A 20,445-nucleotide genomic window follows, 5' to 3' on the forward strand; every position below is an offset into this window, starting at 1 on the left:
AGCGTTTAATGGGATATGTGCTCACTGGAACATGTTTATAGCAGCAGAGAGAAAGTGCAGCTATCCAACCAGTAGACAGTGGTAATCTTACTGCTCAGAATACCCCCGTCGTGTCCTTGAGCTAATTCCTCATAACTGTCCAGCTACTTGGAGCTCTTCATAGATAAAACTGTCCTGTTCTACTAGTTGGGCAAATGAAAATGTACCAAATAGCAATTTCATAATAGCTCAACACAGTTGTCAAAGCTTTCTTTGTTCCCGAGCTTTCAATAAAACTTCCCGTTTATATAATGAATTGCTTTCATTAATAAGAATAGCAGGAATGCTTGTACAAATAAAAATAATACAAATTAAATTGCGATCGTAGGATGTGCCCGAATATTTGCCAATTGCATTTAGGTCACAGCTGTGCTCCATGTATCTAGGATAAACCTTTTCAGTTTTATTGATTGATACTTATTCTGTTTTATTGATTGAGTTACACTTCATGTATCAAGAATATACTTATTTGGTTTTCTATATAACAATTGGAAGGGCTACATTGCTGAGCACATGGACTGCTATGTGAAATCTGTGGCAAACAAGAGTGAATCTTTCAGGTAAATCACATCGGTGAGAATCTTAGGCGAATAATGGGTTTCCCGAATCCAAAATTGAGCTTTAAATGAGACAAAAATATCATGGAAAAATAAATAAGATTTAGGGAAAAAATATTGTACTATCCTGTAGGAAGAAGCTCGTTACTGGTCCATGGCGAGCAAAACAATCTAAAGTTTCTATGTTATGCTACTTTATTTTACAAAACATGCAATTTAAAATTAATTCTAGAAACTCAAACCCGGCTCAGACCACCACATTTTACCAAGTGAGGGAGGGACTAGATGATCATTATAATTCATATGATTTCTGAATATCTGACAAACAAGGACCAAAAGTAAATGACACTACAGAGAAACAGCAGGAATCAGCCTGAACGTGTACAGTACAATATCCAGCATTCAAACACTAGATTACTCTCACTGTATCTTGATAAAACAATGCTAAAAGCATCAATTGTTCTTTTCAGAATGTCTAAACTATTTCTCTAAAATGATGTCATCCTCTACTGTTTTGCTTTATTTGTAAGTTGTTTATGAGCAAAGTGTAACAAGAACTCTCATGGCACTATTCAGCTGCCATCTGTGGTTAGTAAATCATTTTACCCAGTCATAATAAATAGAACTGCAAAGAAAGTCATCTGTGCAGAATATAATACACACAAGAAATTAATGAAATTGATGCTAAAAAAAAATGGAATATTTATTACCATTTATTTCTATAATACCAATCATACCACGCAGCGGTGCACAGATGATATGTAGTCATTCAGTAGCTGCCCCATTGGAGCTTACTGTCTAATTCCCTATGGTCCACTGGGAGGAAACCAGAGCACCAGAAGGAAACACACGGGGAGACCATATAACTTCACCTAGATAGGGCTCTGGTCGGAATCTTTGTGGGAATAGTCAACAAATGTCACTAGTTCTGATGTTCTCAAGCGTATACATTTCTCCCACAAAATTGCTGCCTCCAGTGTGTATATCTGAAGGGTACATATTATATGTAGAAAATAACATCAAAAGAAAGAATAATCATCACCGCTTCGGAGAGGTATGATTTCTTCAACCTATAACTTGCTTCTAGACAAATTGCTGATCTCTGGGAGTAGCCGGGAGAGGGAGAGGGAGAGGGAGAGGGAGAGGGAGAGGGAGAGGGAGAGGGAGAGGGAGAGGGAGAGGGAGAGGGATTTGGGTTCCCCCCCCCGGAGGAGGGCTGCTGGGAGACCCTCAGATCGAATGTAGCCTCTAGCTCCATCTCCACCTTAATTAAAGAGAATGCATACAAGATTCTCTACAGATGGTATCTTACGCCTGATAGACTGGCTAAAATGTACCCAACTGCCTCCCCTGCCTGTTGGCGGGAATGCGGACATAGAGGTACCTTCTTTCATATCTGGTGGTCTTGCCCTGTCATCTCCTCCTTCTGGGATAAAGTAGCTACCCTCCTCTCCTCCCTTCTTCAATTCCCTATCCAGAAGGATCCTTGGTCCTTCCTCCGTTGCTACCCTATACAAGATACCGATGTCCCCTCTGCAAAATTGGCTTTGCATGTTCCGGCGGCCAATAGGTGCCTGATAGCCAAATCTTGGAAAAGCGCAGCGCCTCCCCGCATCTCTTCTCTAAAGTCCTATGTCTGGTTCATTGCTAGCATGGAGAAAATCACCTTTCACCTGCGAGATAAAGATGACAAGTTTTACCAAATCTGGGCCCCTGGTTACACCAGTAAATCCCCCAATACTTCCCCCTCCTACAGAGTGACTCGTCCGCGTCAGATACTTCTGCTTATAATAGTCCCACAGATAAAGATACTCCCTCTGATGTCTGAGATACCGACCTGTATTATCTCACTATCTCAGACGGCCCCCACCCCTTACCTTTCTAATAATATGGATATTGCTGGCGTCAATACAATTCCTCAGTTTTGTACCATATACTGTTAAGAGCAGCAATTAAAAAAAAAGAAAAGGCAATCGCCATCACAATACATGTTAGTATTATATTCCTGTCTACCTTTTGCATGATTGCGGTCACCCATGTTGATTTAATTGCTAGTTGTGACAGTAGCTTGATACCAGTGTGAATCTCATATCTTCTATTCAGGTCACCTGTAATTGTCTCTTTTTATAAAGTCAGGAAGGCAAAGACAGAAGCCTGAAATGTCTAAATAAAGCAGCACATTCGGGAGGTATTTGAGGATACAGAACTGCTATTCTCAGGATCAGTTAGAAGTAGGATTGACAGACGCATATTACATGAAATCTGAGGGGTTTATAAATAACATCTGTACAGTGCATAAGTCACCTCCAGTCTGGTGACGCCACCTGAGGGGATCTGTGCAGTAGAAGTGTAAGAACACAACAGGAGCACCAAGATCTGCACATTGGAAAGCAGAACTGGTTACAGACCATGGGCATCAGGTAAAGTGTGAAGCATTACATATTACATATTTTACCATTACTCTTGCTAAACCTAATAGGATTCTCCCTACCAATATCTCTCTCCCTTTCTTGATTATCTTCTTCGTATTTGTGTTATGTACAGGAAGATGTTACAGTTTCCAGTAAAATTCAGACCCCATCAATATAATTAGAAGACAGAAGAGGATTCAGCACTACAGGAATCTACGGGACAGGACATTCAATGTTCTACAAAAGGAAGAGACGATTGGATGGATGTCATGGCTGTCCAATCAGTTGTCCTATTCACTTCCACATCCAGAAGATCTTAATCCCTCACCTCGTCTTTCGCCTGCCATGAAAATAGCATATCCCTGTGGAGTAGTTTGTACTTATGAATATTTGTTTTCTACCTACAAGAAAAGTATTTTTTTTCTTTTACTCACAGGTAGGAAACGCCGATGTTGTCAACCGCATAGGACAGATAACACTGCCGCAGGAAGGGACAGACACAAGGAGGTGCAAGCAGGGTGGGGGTAGGAGAAAGTCCATGACTTACTATGAATCTTGTGAATGTCTTCTTTTATGAAGAGGGTTTGTATTACTAATAAAGCACTCTCTGGATATTTCTTATACAATTTGTAACATAATCTGATGCCCAGAAGGCTGCTCTACTCAAACATTCTTTGGGGCTGGATCCCACCTATCCAGTTTTACTGGGCTTTTCACATCTTAATAAATAGGTTATTCCCACAAACACTGTATTTAAAATATTATAACAGTATGCCCCAATTCTCTACTGTTAATGCATCTACTAGCGCTATAAATTAAACCAGTAAAACTGCATTGCACGAAAAGCACAAACGCATCACAAAATCGCATCTAAATCACACATGTGCCTTATAATCGTGTGTGTGTGTGTGTGTGTGTGTGTGTGTGTGTGTGTGTGTGTGTGTGTGTGTGTGTGTGTGTGTGTGTGTGTGTGTGTGTGTGTGTGTGTGTGAGAATGAGTCCTTGAGGTGAAGGGCACTAAAAAAATAAAAAAAGTGGTAACAAATGGAGAGGAGGCCTGTGGTACAAGGGCATCTAGTGACAATATGCATTCTAGGTGAACGAGAAGCGGACAATATGCGGTAACACAATTGGGCATTGAAGATAGGAGTGAATGGGCTACAATATCTGTGAAAGTATAATAAAAAATTATATATATATATATATATAAATATATATATATATATATAAATATATATATATATATATATATATATATATATATATATATATATATATATATATATATATATATATATATACATATATATATATACACACATACACACACACACACCATAAGATTGCAGGAGTAGTGAGTTAGACATGCTCGGTAACATCCACAGAACACGAGAAGGGAGGGCTTACTGTCCCATGTAGGTCATGCTGCAACAAGAGGTCGGCTGCATTGTTTTCCGGTCCGTTTGCATCTTTGTTTTCCCGACTATTTCACTGCACAAAACCTGTTTCTTATCAGGGCCAGTAAGAGACATGGAAAATAAATTAATTTGGCCAGATACTGCAACTACAATTTTTGCCCCTTCGTAACCAAAAGCAGCTTGATGTAATCTGAGGTAAACCTCACTGTATTCATGATTATTCTTTATGTATGGGTATAGTACTGTTTCCATTGCTCTGTATGCTGGAGGGGACACCTCATATTGGATAGTATTTATGTATGGGTATAGTGACGCTTCCATTGTTCTGTATGCTGGAGGAACTCTTCGTATTGGATAGTATTTATGTATGGGTTTAGTGCTGCTTCCATTGTTCTGTATGCTGGAGGGGACACCTCGTATTGGATAGTATTTATGTATGGGTATAGTGCTGCTTCCATTGTTCTGTATGCTGGAGGGAACCCTTCGTATTGGATAGTATTTATGTATGGATATAGTGCTACTTCCATTGTTATGTATGCTGGAGGGGACACCACGTATTGGATAGTATTTATGTATGGGTATAGTGCTACTTCCATTGCTCTGTATGCTGGAGGGGACACCTCGCATTGGATAGTATTTATGTATGGGTATAGTGCTACTTCCATTGCTCTGTATGCTGGAGGGGACACCTCGCATTGGATAGTATTTATGTATGGGTATAGTGCTACTTCCATTGCTCTGTATGCTGGAGGAAACCCTTAGTATTGGATAGTATTTATGTATGGGTATAGTGCTGCTTCCATTGTTCTGTATGCTGGAGGGGACACCTCATATTGGATAATATTTATGTATAGGTATAGTGCTACTTCCATTGTTCTGTATGCTGGAGGGGACACCTCATATTGGATAATATTTATGTATAGGTATAGTGCCGCTTCCATTGTTCTGTATGCTGGAGGGGACACTTCGTATTGGATAGTATTTATGTATGGATATAGTGCTGCTTCCATTGTTCTGTATGCTGGAGCAACTCTTTGTATTGTTAGTAATTATATATGGATCATGTGCAGTAGTATTGTTTTACTGTTTTGTATTCTGGAAGTAATTCTCTGTATCTGTATTTCATTTTAAGTTTTTAATCTTATAATCTTATGTATGGTAGATTTTATGTCCAGTTGCAATAATTGACCCACCCATAATTAATGTCCACCTATTGTTGTCTTCCACCCCAATAATGTCGGCTTTAACAATGATCAGAAAACTTGCTTTAATTGAAGAAATAGAATTTACTTTGTACTTACGGAGATTGAACCATTGTCTAGACCTACGGACAGCCTCCTGGTTTCCGGGTTAAAAGACATGCATGAACATGGAGCTGAAAGATATGAACATGTGGTGACGTTAACAATGCAGAGGTACCCAACATGCCCAACGCCAACTAGTGAAAAAGTGTCAATTATGTCTCATTATAGTGCGAGTGTCTCTTTCAATCTGTCCATTAGCGTATCTGTTGTGTATTTTATGTGCTACAGCTTACATTAGTGTACATCTTGCTGCAGGATCTGCTCAGATTAGACAGCTTCCTACTTGCATGTTCATTCTGCTTCATAATACAGTGACCAATATAAGAATCAAAGTGTCAGGTTTTCCAGGTAGGGGACTATTCGAGGTTGCATTACACCTTGGCAAATCTTTGCTGATTATTTTCTCTATAATAGTGTCTGCTAAAACTGTATACTGTAATTAGGCTTTACTGTAAAACCTATATATGTTTTTAAATGTTTAACATCTGTGTAATTTTACAATGTCATTCTCCTATACAGTATAAAAACAAAATATTTTAATGTAAGTAGAATATTGTGCAAAGATCTAGTAAAAATACATTGCATCATGTTGATTTTTAACAGTATTTATAGATTCAGTATTAGGATAGCTCCATCCATACCCTTCAGCTCCTCAGTCCTTTTTCCTCTAGGATAGATGTCTGTTACACTGATTAAGTTTTATTTTCAGCTTAGGTAGTCTGTATCTAGAGTCTAGACTATAGATACAGACTAGCTAAGCTTAAAATTTATGTACGCTGTCAGACAGGCTAGCTAGTCTAGACTCTAGAATATCCAGCTTGTCTGACAGCGTACTGAAAGGTTAACCACTACAGGGGCCAGTTAGTGAACTGGGGGGCAGAATAAGAAGTGTGTATGTGATAACATCAGACCCATTTTGGCACGGTTTTCAGCTTCTATTAGAAGACCAGGTGTTTATTATTTGTGTTTGGGTAGGCACACTTTTAGTAGTGCTCGTTAGTTAACATTTATTTATAGACAACCATCTTTTAGCTGCCCAAGTACTATGCATTGCATCTAGAACAGTGGTTCCCAGCCAGGGTGTCAGATTTGAGGCAAGGAAGTGGGCATGACACCGACTGTCCATCTGCAAAAGATCATTCATCTCCAGTGGTGGCAGTAAGTTCAGTCACTCATTGGCCACATGTCTGCCAATCTGCATCAAAGCTTCACTGTATAGTGGTGTACTAAAGTCATAATGCAATAACATCCGCCCATTGAGAAACACAAAGATTGCCCCGCAAATTGGCCAAGTTGTCTTTATTGACCTCAGGATAGAGAGGAAAACAAGTTGGTGGGAGAATTAGTACTATTTCTGTAGCAGTTTAATATTCATGACTTTGGGATTACGGAGTAATTTGTGGCTTGAGTAGAGGCAGCCCACATGAAAGGAGGGGGAGAGAAACATTAAATAAATAGACAACCTTGAAAGCAGAAACCGGCTGAATAATGTGCTCATCAGAGAGAAGCTCAGACACACAATTCCAAATCAAGCCAAAAAAGCACAGATCCAACTAGACCAAAGCATGACGTACTTTACTACACAGCTAAGGCACAAATCATGGGTATATATTGTCCAAAGGCATTGTCACTTTACAAATATTTATACAACTACACTCTCCAAGAAGACCCTGAAGCTCCTGCTGAGTATGAGTGGAATGGAGCCACTTACACCTGGTGAATAAACTGATGGGAGCTCAGCCTCCCTTTGCACACTGTGAGGCTCAGAGATCGACTCTAAGTAGTTATATTCAGCAGACAGTGAAAAGTGATCTCACCCCTCCCAAAATGAAGACTACTTTGCTTGGAGGACCTCGGGTTAAACCCTCTTGCCCATCTGTTGGGACTCTGCAAATAGCTCATCTAAAAAGTGCCTAGTCGCTCGGTTTGGCTTGGTTGAATGACCTGTGTGTGCATGTAGACCGACTACCGGACCTGCTAGGCTTTAGGGGACTTTCTAGAAAAGGAAAATTAACTCCTTCATCCTAGGATTGCGAGGCGGAAACCAGTGATACAATAAATGGATGGCAACGTCTATGCTAGGTACACACTGGAGATCTTTCAGCCAACTATCGGGCCAATCAACCAATAAACCACCTCTCAGTCACATATTGCATTAGTGTGTATAGTTACACAATGCACAATAGTCGTTCCAAAGTGCAGACTGCCTTTTCATTTGCTTGGTCATACGGTTTAATAATCTCGTTCCAATCACCTTCCAATCATGTAGTGTATATGCACTCAAACTCCATAGAGTTTACACAGTCATGGGGGTATATTTACTAAACTGCGGGTTTGAAAAGTGGAGATGTTGCCTATAGCAACCAGATTCTAGTTATTTATTTAGTACATTTTACAAAATGACAACTAGAATCTGATTGGTTGCTATAGACAACATCTCCACTTTTCCAAACCTGCAATTTAGTTAATATACTCCATGGCCTTTTCAGCCAAAGCCAGCAATGAACATTTCCTGGTGACTAAATGTAGATAGTCCTGTAGATGGAATAATTTGCTCGTTCTGAGACTGAATATTTAGTTTCAGAGTCACAGAAGGTAACGAAATTCGTTATGACATGTGAATAGCTATAACAAGGTGCACAATCAGTGTGACAGGAATGAATGAATGAATGAATGGCTGATTATTGTGCTGTCATTCTCTAAATGACTATAGGACCAGATGAAGAGCACAGAACTGAAGGTTAATCTTGTGTAATGTGTATGCATGAATTGCCCGACCCTCCTTCAGTCCTAGGTACAATCGTTGTAGATAACGGATTGATTGGCAAATTCTCCAGTGTGTACCGAGCCTTACTAGGAGGATCAGATTAACAGTTACTCAGATAATTATGTTTGTTTTAGTTTTCATTATTGCTCTACTGCTTTTAACCTAGAATTGAATGCACTGCTGATTATGTAATGAGATATAAATATCATTGCATCTGGTTGTATCCCCATACTCTGATTTTGGTTCCCCTCTTTTTTTTTTCTCCACCTTGCCACTTTCTTCTCTTCCTCTTTGTATCCCGTTAGACACCAAATGCCCGTATCATCCCACTTTACTTTTCTCCCATGGTTGCCTCAAATATTATATTACTCAACGCCAAAAGCCTGATTCATCAGAAAAATAAATCACTAGTTTAGAAGCAGAAGGACCAACGGCCTCTATACAGGAAACACAATTTAATGCTGATCAGGCACCCAATGTGATTAGTCTGAAAGTGCCAAGTGCCTACACATACATAAACAGGTTACGTACATCTTTCCTCTCCAGACAATGAGGCTTCGTGGAGGGTTGTTTGTGCTTTGGGAAGATTAATTTGGCCCAGGACCCCCTAATGCCTATTCAGGTGTATCACATCTTTTACCAAGCTTTAGTAGCATTTGTCTGGCATGTTAATCAGTAGTGTGAGATTACCCCTTCTTCTCAAAGTCACATATACTATATAGCAGTACTGATCAATAATGGTCATCACTCTGTTCTCTCTTTGGTGGTATCATGTATTCTTTGTAAGAGACATCAGGCATCATAAAGGTTACAAACACGAGGACTTCATCTCAGAATGATTCGCTGAGATCTTCCAACAGTACCATTCATCTCTTTATAACCTTAAGTACACTGAGACAATGGGTTCACAATCTGAGGAGTGGTATATACTGTATAGATATTATATTCATAAGTCTTGGAAGTTAAAAGACTGAGATCTTTCAAAACAAAAAGGTGTCATTTATAAACTTTTTTTAATGATATAACTTTATATACTCTGCCATAACTAGGCAGGGAAATGAATGTTACACTGCAAGATTTTTAGAACATTGGTGATGGCAGCTCTTGGCCTTTTAAATGTTCTAGAGGTACCTACTTACAATGCTCAAACCCATTCGTTGCAAACTGCAGTAGAAACTCTACAATAAGACTACAGATAAATGTATCAGACTCGGACTGGTCTGAACAATACTGGCTTGAGCACAAACAATCTCACAGCAGTGGAATAACCAGTGTTTCATTCAGCAGCAAGAGCCATACAACATATAGTATAACATGTTCTTCAAGTGTAGCGATTATTAATCTGCGGATCTCAAACCCAAAAAAATGGGTTGTAATGCGGACCTCGGCCCTGCACAGATTACATCTGCAAGCTTTAAATGAATCATGTCTTTTCTTTACATCAATTTACTGTTGTCCAAGTATTAAGATTAATAAATATTAGGAAACTGGAAAAACAAATCAATGCAGTATTAAATTGGATGATTCTTTTTTTTTGTTTTTTTTTTATTTCGTAGCACTCAATAGGTTTGCAAAAAGAAGAACATGGCAACCATCCATAAACAGCAGAACCTGAAGAAAGGGGAAAATGCTATAGGCAGGCGAGGTTCAACAGCACTGTGGCTGGATCACATAGAAATAATATATTGTAGAAAATTTATATAATTGTAAATGTACTGATTTTGATACTGTTCATATTTCTGTATTAGCAATCTACAGATTTCTGAGTCATAGGCATATGCCAGGGGAGGGAATGTGTTTTCTGTGATTGTCTGAAGGCAGGTAATCTCAAGTCAGTTAGACGTTTTAATCCAGTATCCAACACATCCCTTTGCCTGAAGGCACAGGGGGGTGGGGGGTGGGGGGGTTCCTATGTGTCTGAGACAGGAAGCAGGAAATCAAGAGATTGATGTCAATTTTGTTAAAGCTTAAATCGTGTTAACACCTAGTCTGGAGGATTTTACATCCTGAGATCTGATGTAACATTTCAGACCTTGCGGAGCCATCTAGGATCAGGGGGCGATGTTGACTCCTGCCAGACTGTGTCCAAAACTGTATAACAAAAAAGCACTCTTTGACCTTAATGTATTATTCCATCTGTACACTTCTGGAAAGATAGCGCTAGTACCACAAACTGGAATGTGTAACTGTCCTTCTAAGGACTATTTGAGATAATAAACCATCAATGCCTTAAGATCCTGCTTTGACGACTACTTACCTGTGCTTTAATTCCTGTGACATGCAAATTAGAACAAATCTAATCCATTATCCAGTTGTTCTGAGGTTGGGACCCTGCATCCAGTACAGACGCTTTGCCCGCTACCTGCAGCTCTGGCCAGTGTGATAGGTCTGGGGGAATCATCCACAGTAACCCTGATCTGAAGGCAAGAGGTAAAGTGTACCAGCACAGAGTACTATGAAGAGGGTACCTTAGCAGTGAGAGTTACCCATAAGGAAGCGGTTCTTGATGCCACAAAGTTGTTCAGTGGTGGCAGCAGCAAGAGCCCCTCCCACAGCAGTTACAGGGTCCATTTGGGAGAAAGAAAGGGGAGGTGGCAAGGTAAGCCCAGCCAGTTCCCAACAACACAACAGACAGGGTGGCATAGGAGGTCCATCCTGTCACAAGCACACTTACTTAAAGAGCAATAAATACCAAATAAGTGTAATCATCCTTGCGCTGTCAGGTATCAATAAATCTCACAATAATCAAATTGCAAATACAGAATGTGCCCTCCAAAACCAACAGGATATTGAAGAAAACGTGTTTTGTTCGGGGGACTTTTTTGACACTTACAGCATAGATCAATTTTAAGGAAAATGGTCTAAATTATTGATATACACGCACACAAACGCACAGCGGGTGAAATAAGTATTGAACACATCAATATTTTTTCTCAGTAAATATATTTAATATGGCTATTGTAAGGAAATTTACACCAAACGTCAGTAACAACCTATGCAATAAAGTTTGGTGTAATAATGTGAAATGACACAGGGAAAAAGTAATGAACACATGAAGAAAAAGGAGGTGCAAAAAGGCATGGAAAGCCAAGACACCAGCTGAAATCTATCAGTACTTAGAAAACAATCCTGCCAGCTGGTTCAGCCACAACTGAAGGCCTATAAAAAGGTGTCTCATTACGAAGGTGTCACACAAGAAACATCTCATGATGAGTAAAAGCAAAAAGCTCTCTCAAGACCTTTGCTACCTTATTGTTGCAAAACATACTGACGGCATTGGTTACAGAAGGATCTCTAAACCTCGAAATGTTCCAGTGACCACTGTTGGGGCCATAATCTGGAAGTGGAAAGAACATCATTTCACCATAAACCGGCCACAATCAGGTGCACCTCGCAAGATTTATTGAAAAAAAAATAAAAAATACATCAGAAGAGTTGTCCAAGAACCAAGGACCACTTGTGGAGAGCTTCAGAAAGACCTGGAATTAGCAGGTACATTTGTTTCAAAGAAAACAATAAGAAATGCAATCAACCGCCATGACCTGTATGCACGCTCACCACACAAGACTCATTTGCTGAAGAAAAAACATGTTGAAGCTCGTTTAAAGTTTGCACACAACATTTGGACAAGCCTGTGAAACACTGGGAGAATATAGTGAGGTCAGATGAGAGCAAAATTTAACTCTTTGGATGCCATAATATACACTATGTTTGGAGGAGAAGTAGCACTGCATATCACTCCAAAAACACAATAACAGTGAAGTTTGGAAGTGGAAACATCATGGTGTGGGGCTGGTTTTCTGCACATGGTACTGGCACACTGCATATAATTGAAGGAAGGATGAATGGAAATATTTACAGATACATTCTTAATAAAAATCTGCTGCCATCTACCAGGATGCTGAAGATGAAACGAGGGTGGACAGTTCAGCAAGACAATGATCCCAAACACACAGCCAAGGACACTCTCAGTTGGTTTCAGAGAAAGAAAATAAAGCTGCTAGAATGGCCCAGCCAATCACCTGACTTGAATCCAATTGAAAATCTATAGAAAGAACTAAAGATCAGAGTTCATAGAAGAAGCCCAAAGAAACTTCAAGATTTGAAGACTATGGGCTAGATTTACTAAGCTGCAGGTTTAAAAAAGTGGGGATGTTGCCTATAGCAACCAATCAGATTCTAGCTTTCATTTATTTAGTACCTTCTACAAAATGATAGCTAGAATCTGATTGGTTTCTATAGGCAACATCCCCACTTTTTCAAACCCGCAGCTTAGTAAATCTAGCCCTATGTTTTGAAGAGTGGGGCAAAATCACACCTGAGCAATGTATGCGACTAGGTACTCCATACAGGAGGCATCTTGAAGCTGTCATTACCAACAAAGGCTTTTGTACAAAGTAATAAATAAATTTCAGTTAGAGTGTTCTATGCTTTTTCCCTGTGTCATTTCACATTATTACACAAAACTTAAATTTATGGACATCTATGGTTTGATTTCTTTGCATGTGTGGATTGCAAGGGTTGTGGCTGACATTTGGTGTAAATTTCATTACAATAGCCACATTAAATATATATTTACTGAGAAAAATGTAGATGTGGTCAATACTTCTTTCACCCGCTGTATAATAATAATAAAACTTTTATTATTATTATTATTATTATTATTATTATTATTAACAGATCAATAAAAGTTGGAATTAGTTGGGCGGTGTGTATCCGGTCCTTTTACGCTCACTTTGCAGCGAAAGAAGCACATTTACTACTTTGTGCGCTCCGGAGAGGAGCCCGGTTTATTGACATCAACAAACCAACTCCATATCTTATACATGGTCAGTCTGCCATAGCCCTGGCAAGTGGTCCTACTCTCTATTGCTTGGATAAGTTTTGTTTCTCTGGTGAGTGCATCTTTGTAACTAGAGTTATATGTCTACTTGAAGCTGTTATATTTTATCTGTTGTGTGGGGTACACAAACGATGGTAACTAAGAAACTTTTCACAATAGAATGAAGTATTGAAAATGAATAACCTCCTAAATTGTATTGCTCATTGATGGAATGTAAGGGCTGTTAGGGGCTGTGTTTTGATTCCAGTGTATTTGTTTTTTTGGGGGGTTACTGGAGACCAGTGGTATATCTAACAGTACCTATTGGCTGATTTGGTAGATTAGGTTATTCACATGTTGCTTTTATCCATATGCTTAAAAGTATCAATAGTTGCAGACTATTTAAGACAAATGAATCTATGTGCAGCGGGAAGAAGGCCCCACATAAAGCTGGGTACACACCTATGCAATGTTACCTCTGATACAATGTCTCTAATGATTGAAAGTCCAGATGAGCATCCCTACACAATTTACCTTCAGATCTGTGATCTTCATCTTTCATAACCGCTGCACACAAGAGTCACAAACTTTTCTGCTGAACAGATTGTAACTCTGCACAGTCTACAGAGATCTACCTACACTGCTGGTGGGGAGTGCATACCAAATCACACAATACGATGGGTTTTGGTACAATAAAACATGATCAGGGCACAGATGTCTGAGGGGACTTCTAATATATGTAATAATTCACAGTAGGGAGTGCACTATTCGTTACAAGGCAGACGTTTCCGAATGAGCACTGAATCAATGCCATCAGAACTCACGTTTGTTACATCCTAGATCAGGACTGGCCAACCTGTGGCTCTCCAAGTGTTGTGGAACTACAAGCCTCAGCACGCTTTGCCAGTAGATAGCCAGTCGATAGCTGGCAGTGCATGCTGGTACTTGTAGTTTCACAACACCTGGAAAGCCGCAGGTCCTAAATTAACGCATCACTTGTGTATTATAAGAGTATTTATGGAGAATTGCAACAACCACACAGAACATAAGTAACACTAGTCAAATCTACCGACCTTGCACATTTGGGACAGTGATGACCATTAGAGAACAATGCATGGCATGTGAACCATATATTAATATACAGCTTATGTCACAAATCTGCATACTGATTTTGGCAAGCACATTTATGAGTCACATATCATTGTCTTATTACTCCTGGGTTGGCGCACCAATCATTTCACAAGTTAAGAATGAAAATAGTACCGATATGTTGTCATGGTCTTAAACGTTACACAGGCTTACCTGGCATAGCATGATAAATACTGGGCCAGTACTGACCACTGTCCCTCTTCATCCAAACACGTACGGTCCTGAAACAATGGAGAAGGAATGGTTATAAAACACAAGAATGCAGAGTAAATCAGGACATTACTACTGTTTTTCAGTACTCATTTTATTTTACTTTTTCAGATTTAATAAAGGATCACAAGTAAACTGCACTGTCCATTTAGAAAAAAAATAAACAGTGTCTACAGCTTTTATTTGAACAAAAGATGATTTGGAATTGGTTGTCATTAGGGATGTGCACCGGCGACTTTTGAGGTCTCGTGTTTTGTGTTTTGGATCCGGATTTTCGTTATTTTTGAGGTTCGGATTTGTCTCGCAAAACACTTGACGAAAGGTCTCGGTTCGGATTTAAGGTATTGGATTCGGATTTTTTTTGAAAAAAACATAAAAAGTTTAAAAATCAAGTTTTTGGGCTTATTTTCACTCCTAGGCTATTATTAACCTCAATAACATTCAATAACAAGCATTTCCACTAATTTACAGTGTATTCTGAACACCTCACAATATAGTTATTAGTCCAAAACGTTGCAACAAGGTATCTTTCTGGACTGCGTAGAGGAGTGGGTCACCACAATATATATTAAAAACCCTGAACTTTTATGAATCGCACCAATAAATGTACCTGGACTGCGTAGAGGAGTGGGTCACCACAATATCTTAAAAACCCTGAACTTTTATGATTCGCACCAATAAATGTACCTGGACTGCGTAGAGGAGTGGGTCACCACAATATCTTAAAAACCCTGAACTTTTATGATTCGCACCAATAAATGTACCTGGACTGCGTAGAGGAGTGGGTCACCACAATATCTTAAAAACCCTGAACTTTTATGATTCGCACCAATAATTGTACCTGGACTGCGTAGAGGAGTGGGTCACCACAATATATTAAAAACCCTGAACTTTTATGATTCGCACCAATAATTGTACCTGGACTGCGTAGAGGAGTGGGTCACCACAATATATTAAAAACCCTGAACTTTTATGATTCGCACCAATAATTGTACCTGGACTGCGTAGAGGAGTGGGTCACCACAATATCTTAAAAACCCTGAACTTTTATGATTCGCACCAATAATTGTACCTGGACTGCGTAGAGGAGTGGGTCACCACAATATCTTAAAAACCCTGAACTTTTATGATTCGCACCAATAATTGTACCTGGACTGCGTAGAGGAGTGGGTCACCACAATATCTTAAAAACCCTGAACTTTTATGATTCGCACCAATAATTGTACCTGGACTGCGTAGAGGAGTGGGTCACCACAAGATATATTAAAAACCCTGAACTTTTATGATTCGCACCAATAAATGTACCTGGACTGCGTAGAGGAGTGGGTTACCACAATATCTATTAAAAACCCTGAACTTTTATGAATCGCACCAATAAATGTACCTGGACTGCGTAGAGGAGTGGGTCACCACAAGATATATTAAAAACCCTGAACTTTTATGATTCGCACCAATAAATGTATCTGGACTGCGTAGAGGAGTGGGCACTGGGCACCACAATAAAATATATAAAAAACCTTCAACAGATCTGCATTACACTACACATACGGCTGCTCCTCCATCCTCTCCATCATATACATGTTGGAGTTTTAGCGTGTGACAACCTCTTGTTTTTGATAATGTCAGTGCATTTGGAATATTTTTCAATTTGCCCCACACCACTGAATGTACTTTATCTATGATACGCAATACGCATCTATCTATCTTGACTGCGTAGTGTGGTGGCCCCGGTACACAATTTGGTACCGAGGCCACAATATAATTAAAAAACCCTCCACGTGTCGGAATTCCACCAAACAAGTATCTGGACTGCATAGTGGGGTGGCCCCGGTACCCAATTTGATACCGGGGCCACAATACCTCCTCCAAACATGCTACAGACAATTCGTCATTGAGAGACCCCAGACAGACAGGGTCGAAGTGTTATTGTTTGACTTTGTAAACCCAAAAAAATGTCCCTGTTGCACATAGTCGTGCAATGAAGACTGACTTTTTCATTTAAAGGCACGATCTTTAAAGTGTAGTGTTTGTAAGTCTAAGTCATATTATACTTTTGGTAAAATTGGTTTATTTTGTTCCTCTTTATGGTAATTAATTAGTAATAGAATTAAAGTAGGAAATAGAATTAAATAGAATTAAAGTAGGAAATAGAGTGGTATAGAGTTGTAGTGTGGTATAGATAGAGTGGTCCACACAATATAATAATAAAACCCTCAACTGGTCTGAATTCCACCAAACAAGTATCTTGACTGCGTAGTGTGGTGGCCCCGGTACACAGTTTGGTACCGGGGCCACAATACCTCCTCCAAACATGCTACAGACAATTCGTCATTGAGAGACCCCAGACAGACAGGGTCGAAGTGTTATTGTTTGACTTTGTAAACCCAAAAAAATGTCCCTGTTGCACATAGTCGTGCAATGAAGACTGACTTTTTCATTTAAAGGCACGATCTTTAAAGTGTAGTGTTTGTAAGTCTAAGTCATATTATACTTTTGGTAAAATTGGTTTATTTTGTTCCTCTTTATGGTAATTAATTAGTAATAGAATTAAAGTAGGAAATAGAATTAAATAGAATTAAAGTAGGAAATAGAGTGGTATAGAGTTGTAGTGTGGTATAGATAGAGTGGTCCACACAATATAATAATAAAACCCTCAACTGGTCTGAATTCCACCAAACAAGTATCTTGACTGCGTAGTGTGGTGGCCCCGGTACACAGTTTGGTACCGGGGCCACAATACCTCCTCCAAACATGCTACAGACAATTCGTCATTGAGAGACCCCAGACAGACAGGGTCGAAGTGTTATTGTTTGACTTTGTAAACCCAAAAAAATGTCCCTGTTGCACATAGTCGTGCAATGAAGACTGACTTTTTCATTTAAAGGCACGATCTTTAAAGTGTAGTGTTTGTAAGTCTAAGTCATATTATACTTTTGGTAAAATTGGTTTATTTTGTTCCTCTTTATGGTAATTAATTAGTAATAGAATTAAAGTAGGAAATAGAATTAAATAGAATTAAAGTAGGAAATAGAGTGGTATAGAGTTGTAGTGTGGTATAGATAGAGTGGTCCCCACAATATAATAATAAAACCCTCAACTGGTCTGAATTCCACCAAACAAGTATCTGGACTGCGTAGTGTGGTGGCCCCGGTACACAATTTGGTACCGAGGCCACAATATAATTAAAAAATTGGGCATCAACTGTCACCGTTGTTTAATATCTGATACACCTAAATATGGACTGCACAGTGGAGTGGCCCCGGTAGTAAATTTGGTGCCGGGGCCACAATACCTCCTCCAACTTCCAAGTGTAGTGTTTATAAAGACAGACAGCGTCGAAGTGTTATTAGTTGACTTTCTTAACCCTAAAATTGTCCCTGTTGCAAATATTCGTGCAATGGACAGTTACTTTTTTATTGAAAGACTCAAGCTTTCAAGTGTAGTGTTTATAAAATATAAACAACAATACAGTAGTTTTAGAGCACGTCAATACCTCTTGTTTTAAATTATGACACGGCATTTTACTTTTGGTTTAATTTCTTGAATTTTTTTAAATTTGGTTTTACTTTTTGAACATGGCAAACGACTGTTGATTGGTCATATAATGCAAAAAAAAAAGTTCCAAGATGGAATTGTCCTTGGGCCCTCACACCCACCCTTATGTTGTTGAAATAGGACATGCACACTTTAACAAACCAATCATTTCAGCGACAGGGCCTACCAAACAACTTTGGCTGAAATGATTGGTTTGTTTGGGCCCCCACACCAAAAAAGCTATTCATCTCTCCCTGTACAGACTAAACAGGCTCTACTGAGGCAAGATGTCGTCCTCATCCTCAACCTCTGATTCCTCTCCCCCTACAGTGTGTACTTCCTCCTCATCACACATTATCAATTCGTCCCCGCTGGACTCCACAACCACAGGTCCCTCTGTAGTATCTGGAGGGCAGTGCTGTACTTCATTGAGGAATTGATTATTCATTTTTATAAACATCATTTTTTCAACGTTGTGAGGAAGCAACCTCCTTCGCCGCTCACTGACCAGGTTCCCCGCTGCACTAAAAACTCTTTCCGAGTAAACACTGGAGGGGGGACAACTCAGGTAAAATAGAGCCAGTTTGTACAGGGGCTTCCAAACTGCCTTTTTTTCCTGCCAGTAACAATATGGACTGTCTGACATGTCTACTTGGATGGTGTCAGCAAAGTAATCATCCACAATTTTTTCTATTGTGACAGCATCCAATGCAGCGAGAGTAGACATGTCTGCAATGGTTGGCAGGTCCTTCAGTCCGGACCAGATGTTATCAGCATCCCCGCCAGTGCCTCTTTTGGGAAAACTGAGCTTTTTCCTCGCAGCCATAGATGTGGAAGAAAATGAGGGTGGAGCTGTTGGCATGTCACGGTCCTCTTCAGAGGACAATCTCCTGACCAGCAGGTCTTTGCACCACTGTAGACTTGTGTCCGCCGGAAACAGAGACACAACATACGCTTTAAACCGAGGATCGAGCACGGTGGCCAGAATGTATTCCTCTGACTTTAAAACACTGACCACCCTCGGATCCTGGCAAAGCGTACGAAGGGCTACATCCACAAGAGCTACATGCTTGCTGTAATCGCAATGGCTTACCAGCTCCTCCCTCACTTTCTCCAGCTGCTTCTGCAACAGCCTGATCAGGGGAATGACCTGACTCAAGCTGGCAGTGTCGGAACTGACTTCTCGTGTGGCAAGTTCAAATGGCTGCAGAACCTTGCACAACACGGAAATCAGTCTCCACTGCGCTTGACTCAGGCGCATCCCCACTCCTTTGCCTATGTCGTAGGTGGCTGTGTAGGCCTGAATGGCCTTTTGCTGCTCCTCCATCCTCTGCAGCATATAGAGGGTGGAGTTCCAGCGCGTCATAACCTCTTGTTTGAGGTGATGGCAGGGCAGGTTCAAGCTTTTTTGATGTGCCTCTAGTCTGCGGTAGGCACTGGCTGAATGCCGAAAGTGTCCAGCAATTTTGCGGGCCACCGCAAGCATCTCCTGCACACCCCTGTCACTCTTGAGGTAATGCTGCACCACCAAATTAATGGTGTGGGCAAAACATGGGACGTGCTGGAAATTGCCCATATTTAATGCCCGCACAATGTTACTGGCATTGTCTGACACCACAAATCCCCATGAGAGTCTAAGTGGGGTAAGCCACTGGGAGATAATTTCCCTCATTTTCTCTAATATGTTGTCAGCGTTGTGCCTCTTATTAAAGCCTGTAATGCACAATGTTGCCTGCCTTTGCATGAGCAGCCATTTTGTAGATGCTGCTACTGATGCAGCTGTTGCTGTTGCTGCGGAAGGGGATGCATCTACCCAGTGGGCTGTCACAGTCATATAGTCCTTCGTTTGCCCAGAACCACTTGTCCACATGTCCATGGTTAAGTGGACAGTGGGTACAACCGCATTTTTAAGAGCACTGAGGACACTTGATCGTACTTCTCTGTACATTTTTGGTATCGCCTGCCTAGTGAAGTGGAATCTCGAGGGGATTTGGTACCGGGGACACAATACCTCCATCAACCCTCTAAATCCCACTCCACTGATGGCGGACACCGGGCGCACGTCTAACACCAACATTGCAGTTACAGCCGCAGTTATACGCTTTGCAATAGGGTGACTACTATCGTATTTGGTGGTCATGGCAAACGACTGTTGGACGGTCAATTGTTTGGTGAAAGACTTAGCGGTCTTACGACTTCCCCTCTGGGAAGATGACCGACTAACAGCAGCAACA

The 20,445-nt window shown here is 40.2% G+C and overlaps 1 protein-coding gene across 1 annotated transcript in view; it reads right to left on the minus strand.

The window, feature by feature from the left end:
- WDFY2 (WD repeat and FYVE domain containing 2) overlaps positions 1 to 20,445 on the minus strand; it is a 57,961-nt gene that overhangs the window by 20,357 nt on the left and 17,159 nt on the right. Inside the window, exons 2-3 of the mRNA XM_075199070.1 lie at positions 14,621 to 14,688; positions 5,727 to 5,800 (exon numbers count right to left, since the gene is read on the minus strand). Coding sequence (XP_075055171.1) covers positions 5,727 to 5,800; positions 14,621 to 14,688 — 142 coding nt within the window. The remainder of the gene's footprint in view (positions 1 to 5,726; positions 5,801 to 14,620; positions 14,689 to 20,445) is intronic.

Source organism: Mixophyes fleayi, chromosome 2 (genome assembly GCF_038048845.1).
Source record: "Mixophyes fleayi isolate aMixFle1 chromosome 2, aMixFle1.hap1, whole genome shotgun sequence".
NCBI lineage: Eukaryota > Metazoa > Chordata > Amphibia > Anura > Limnodynastidae > Mixophyes > Mixophyes fleayi.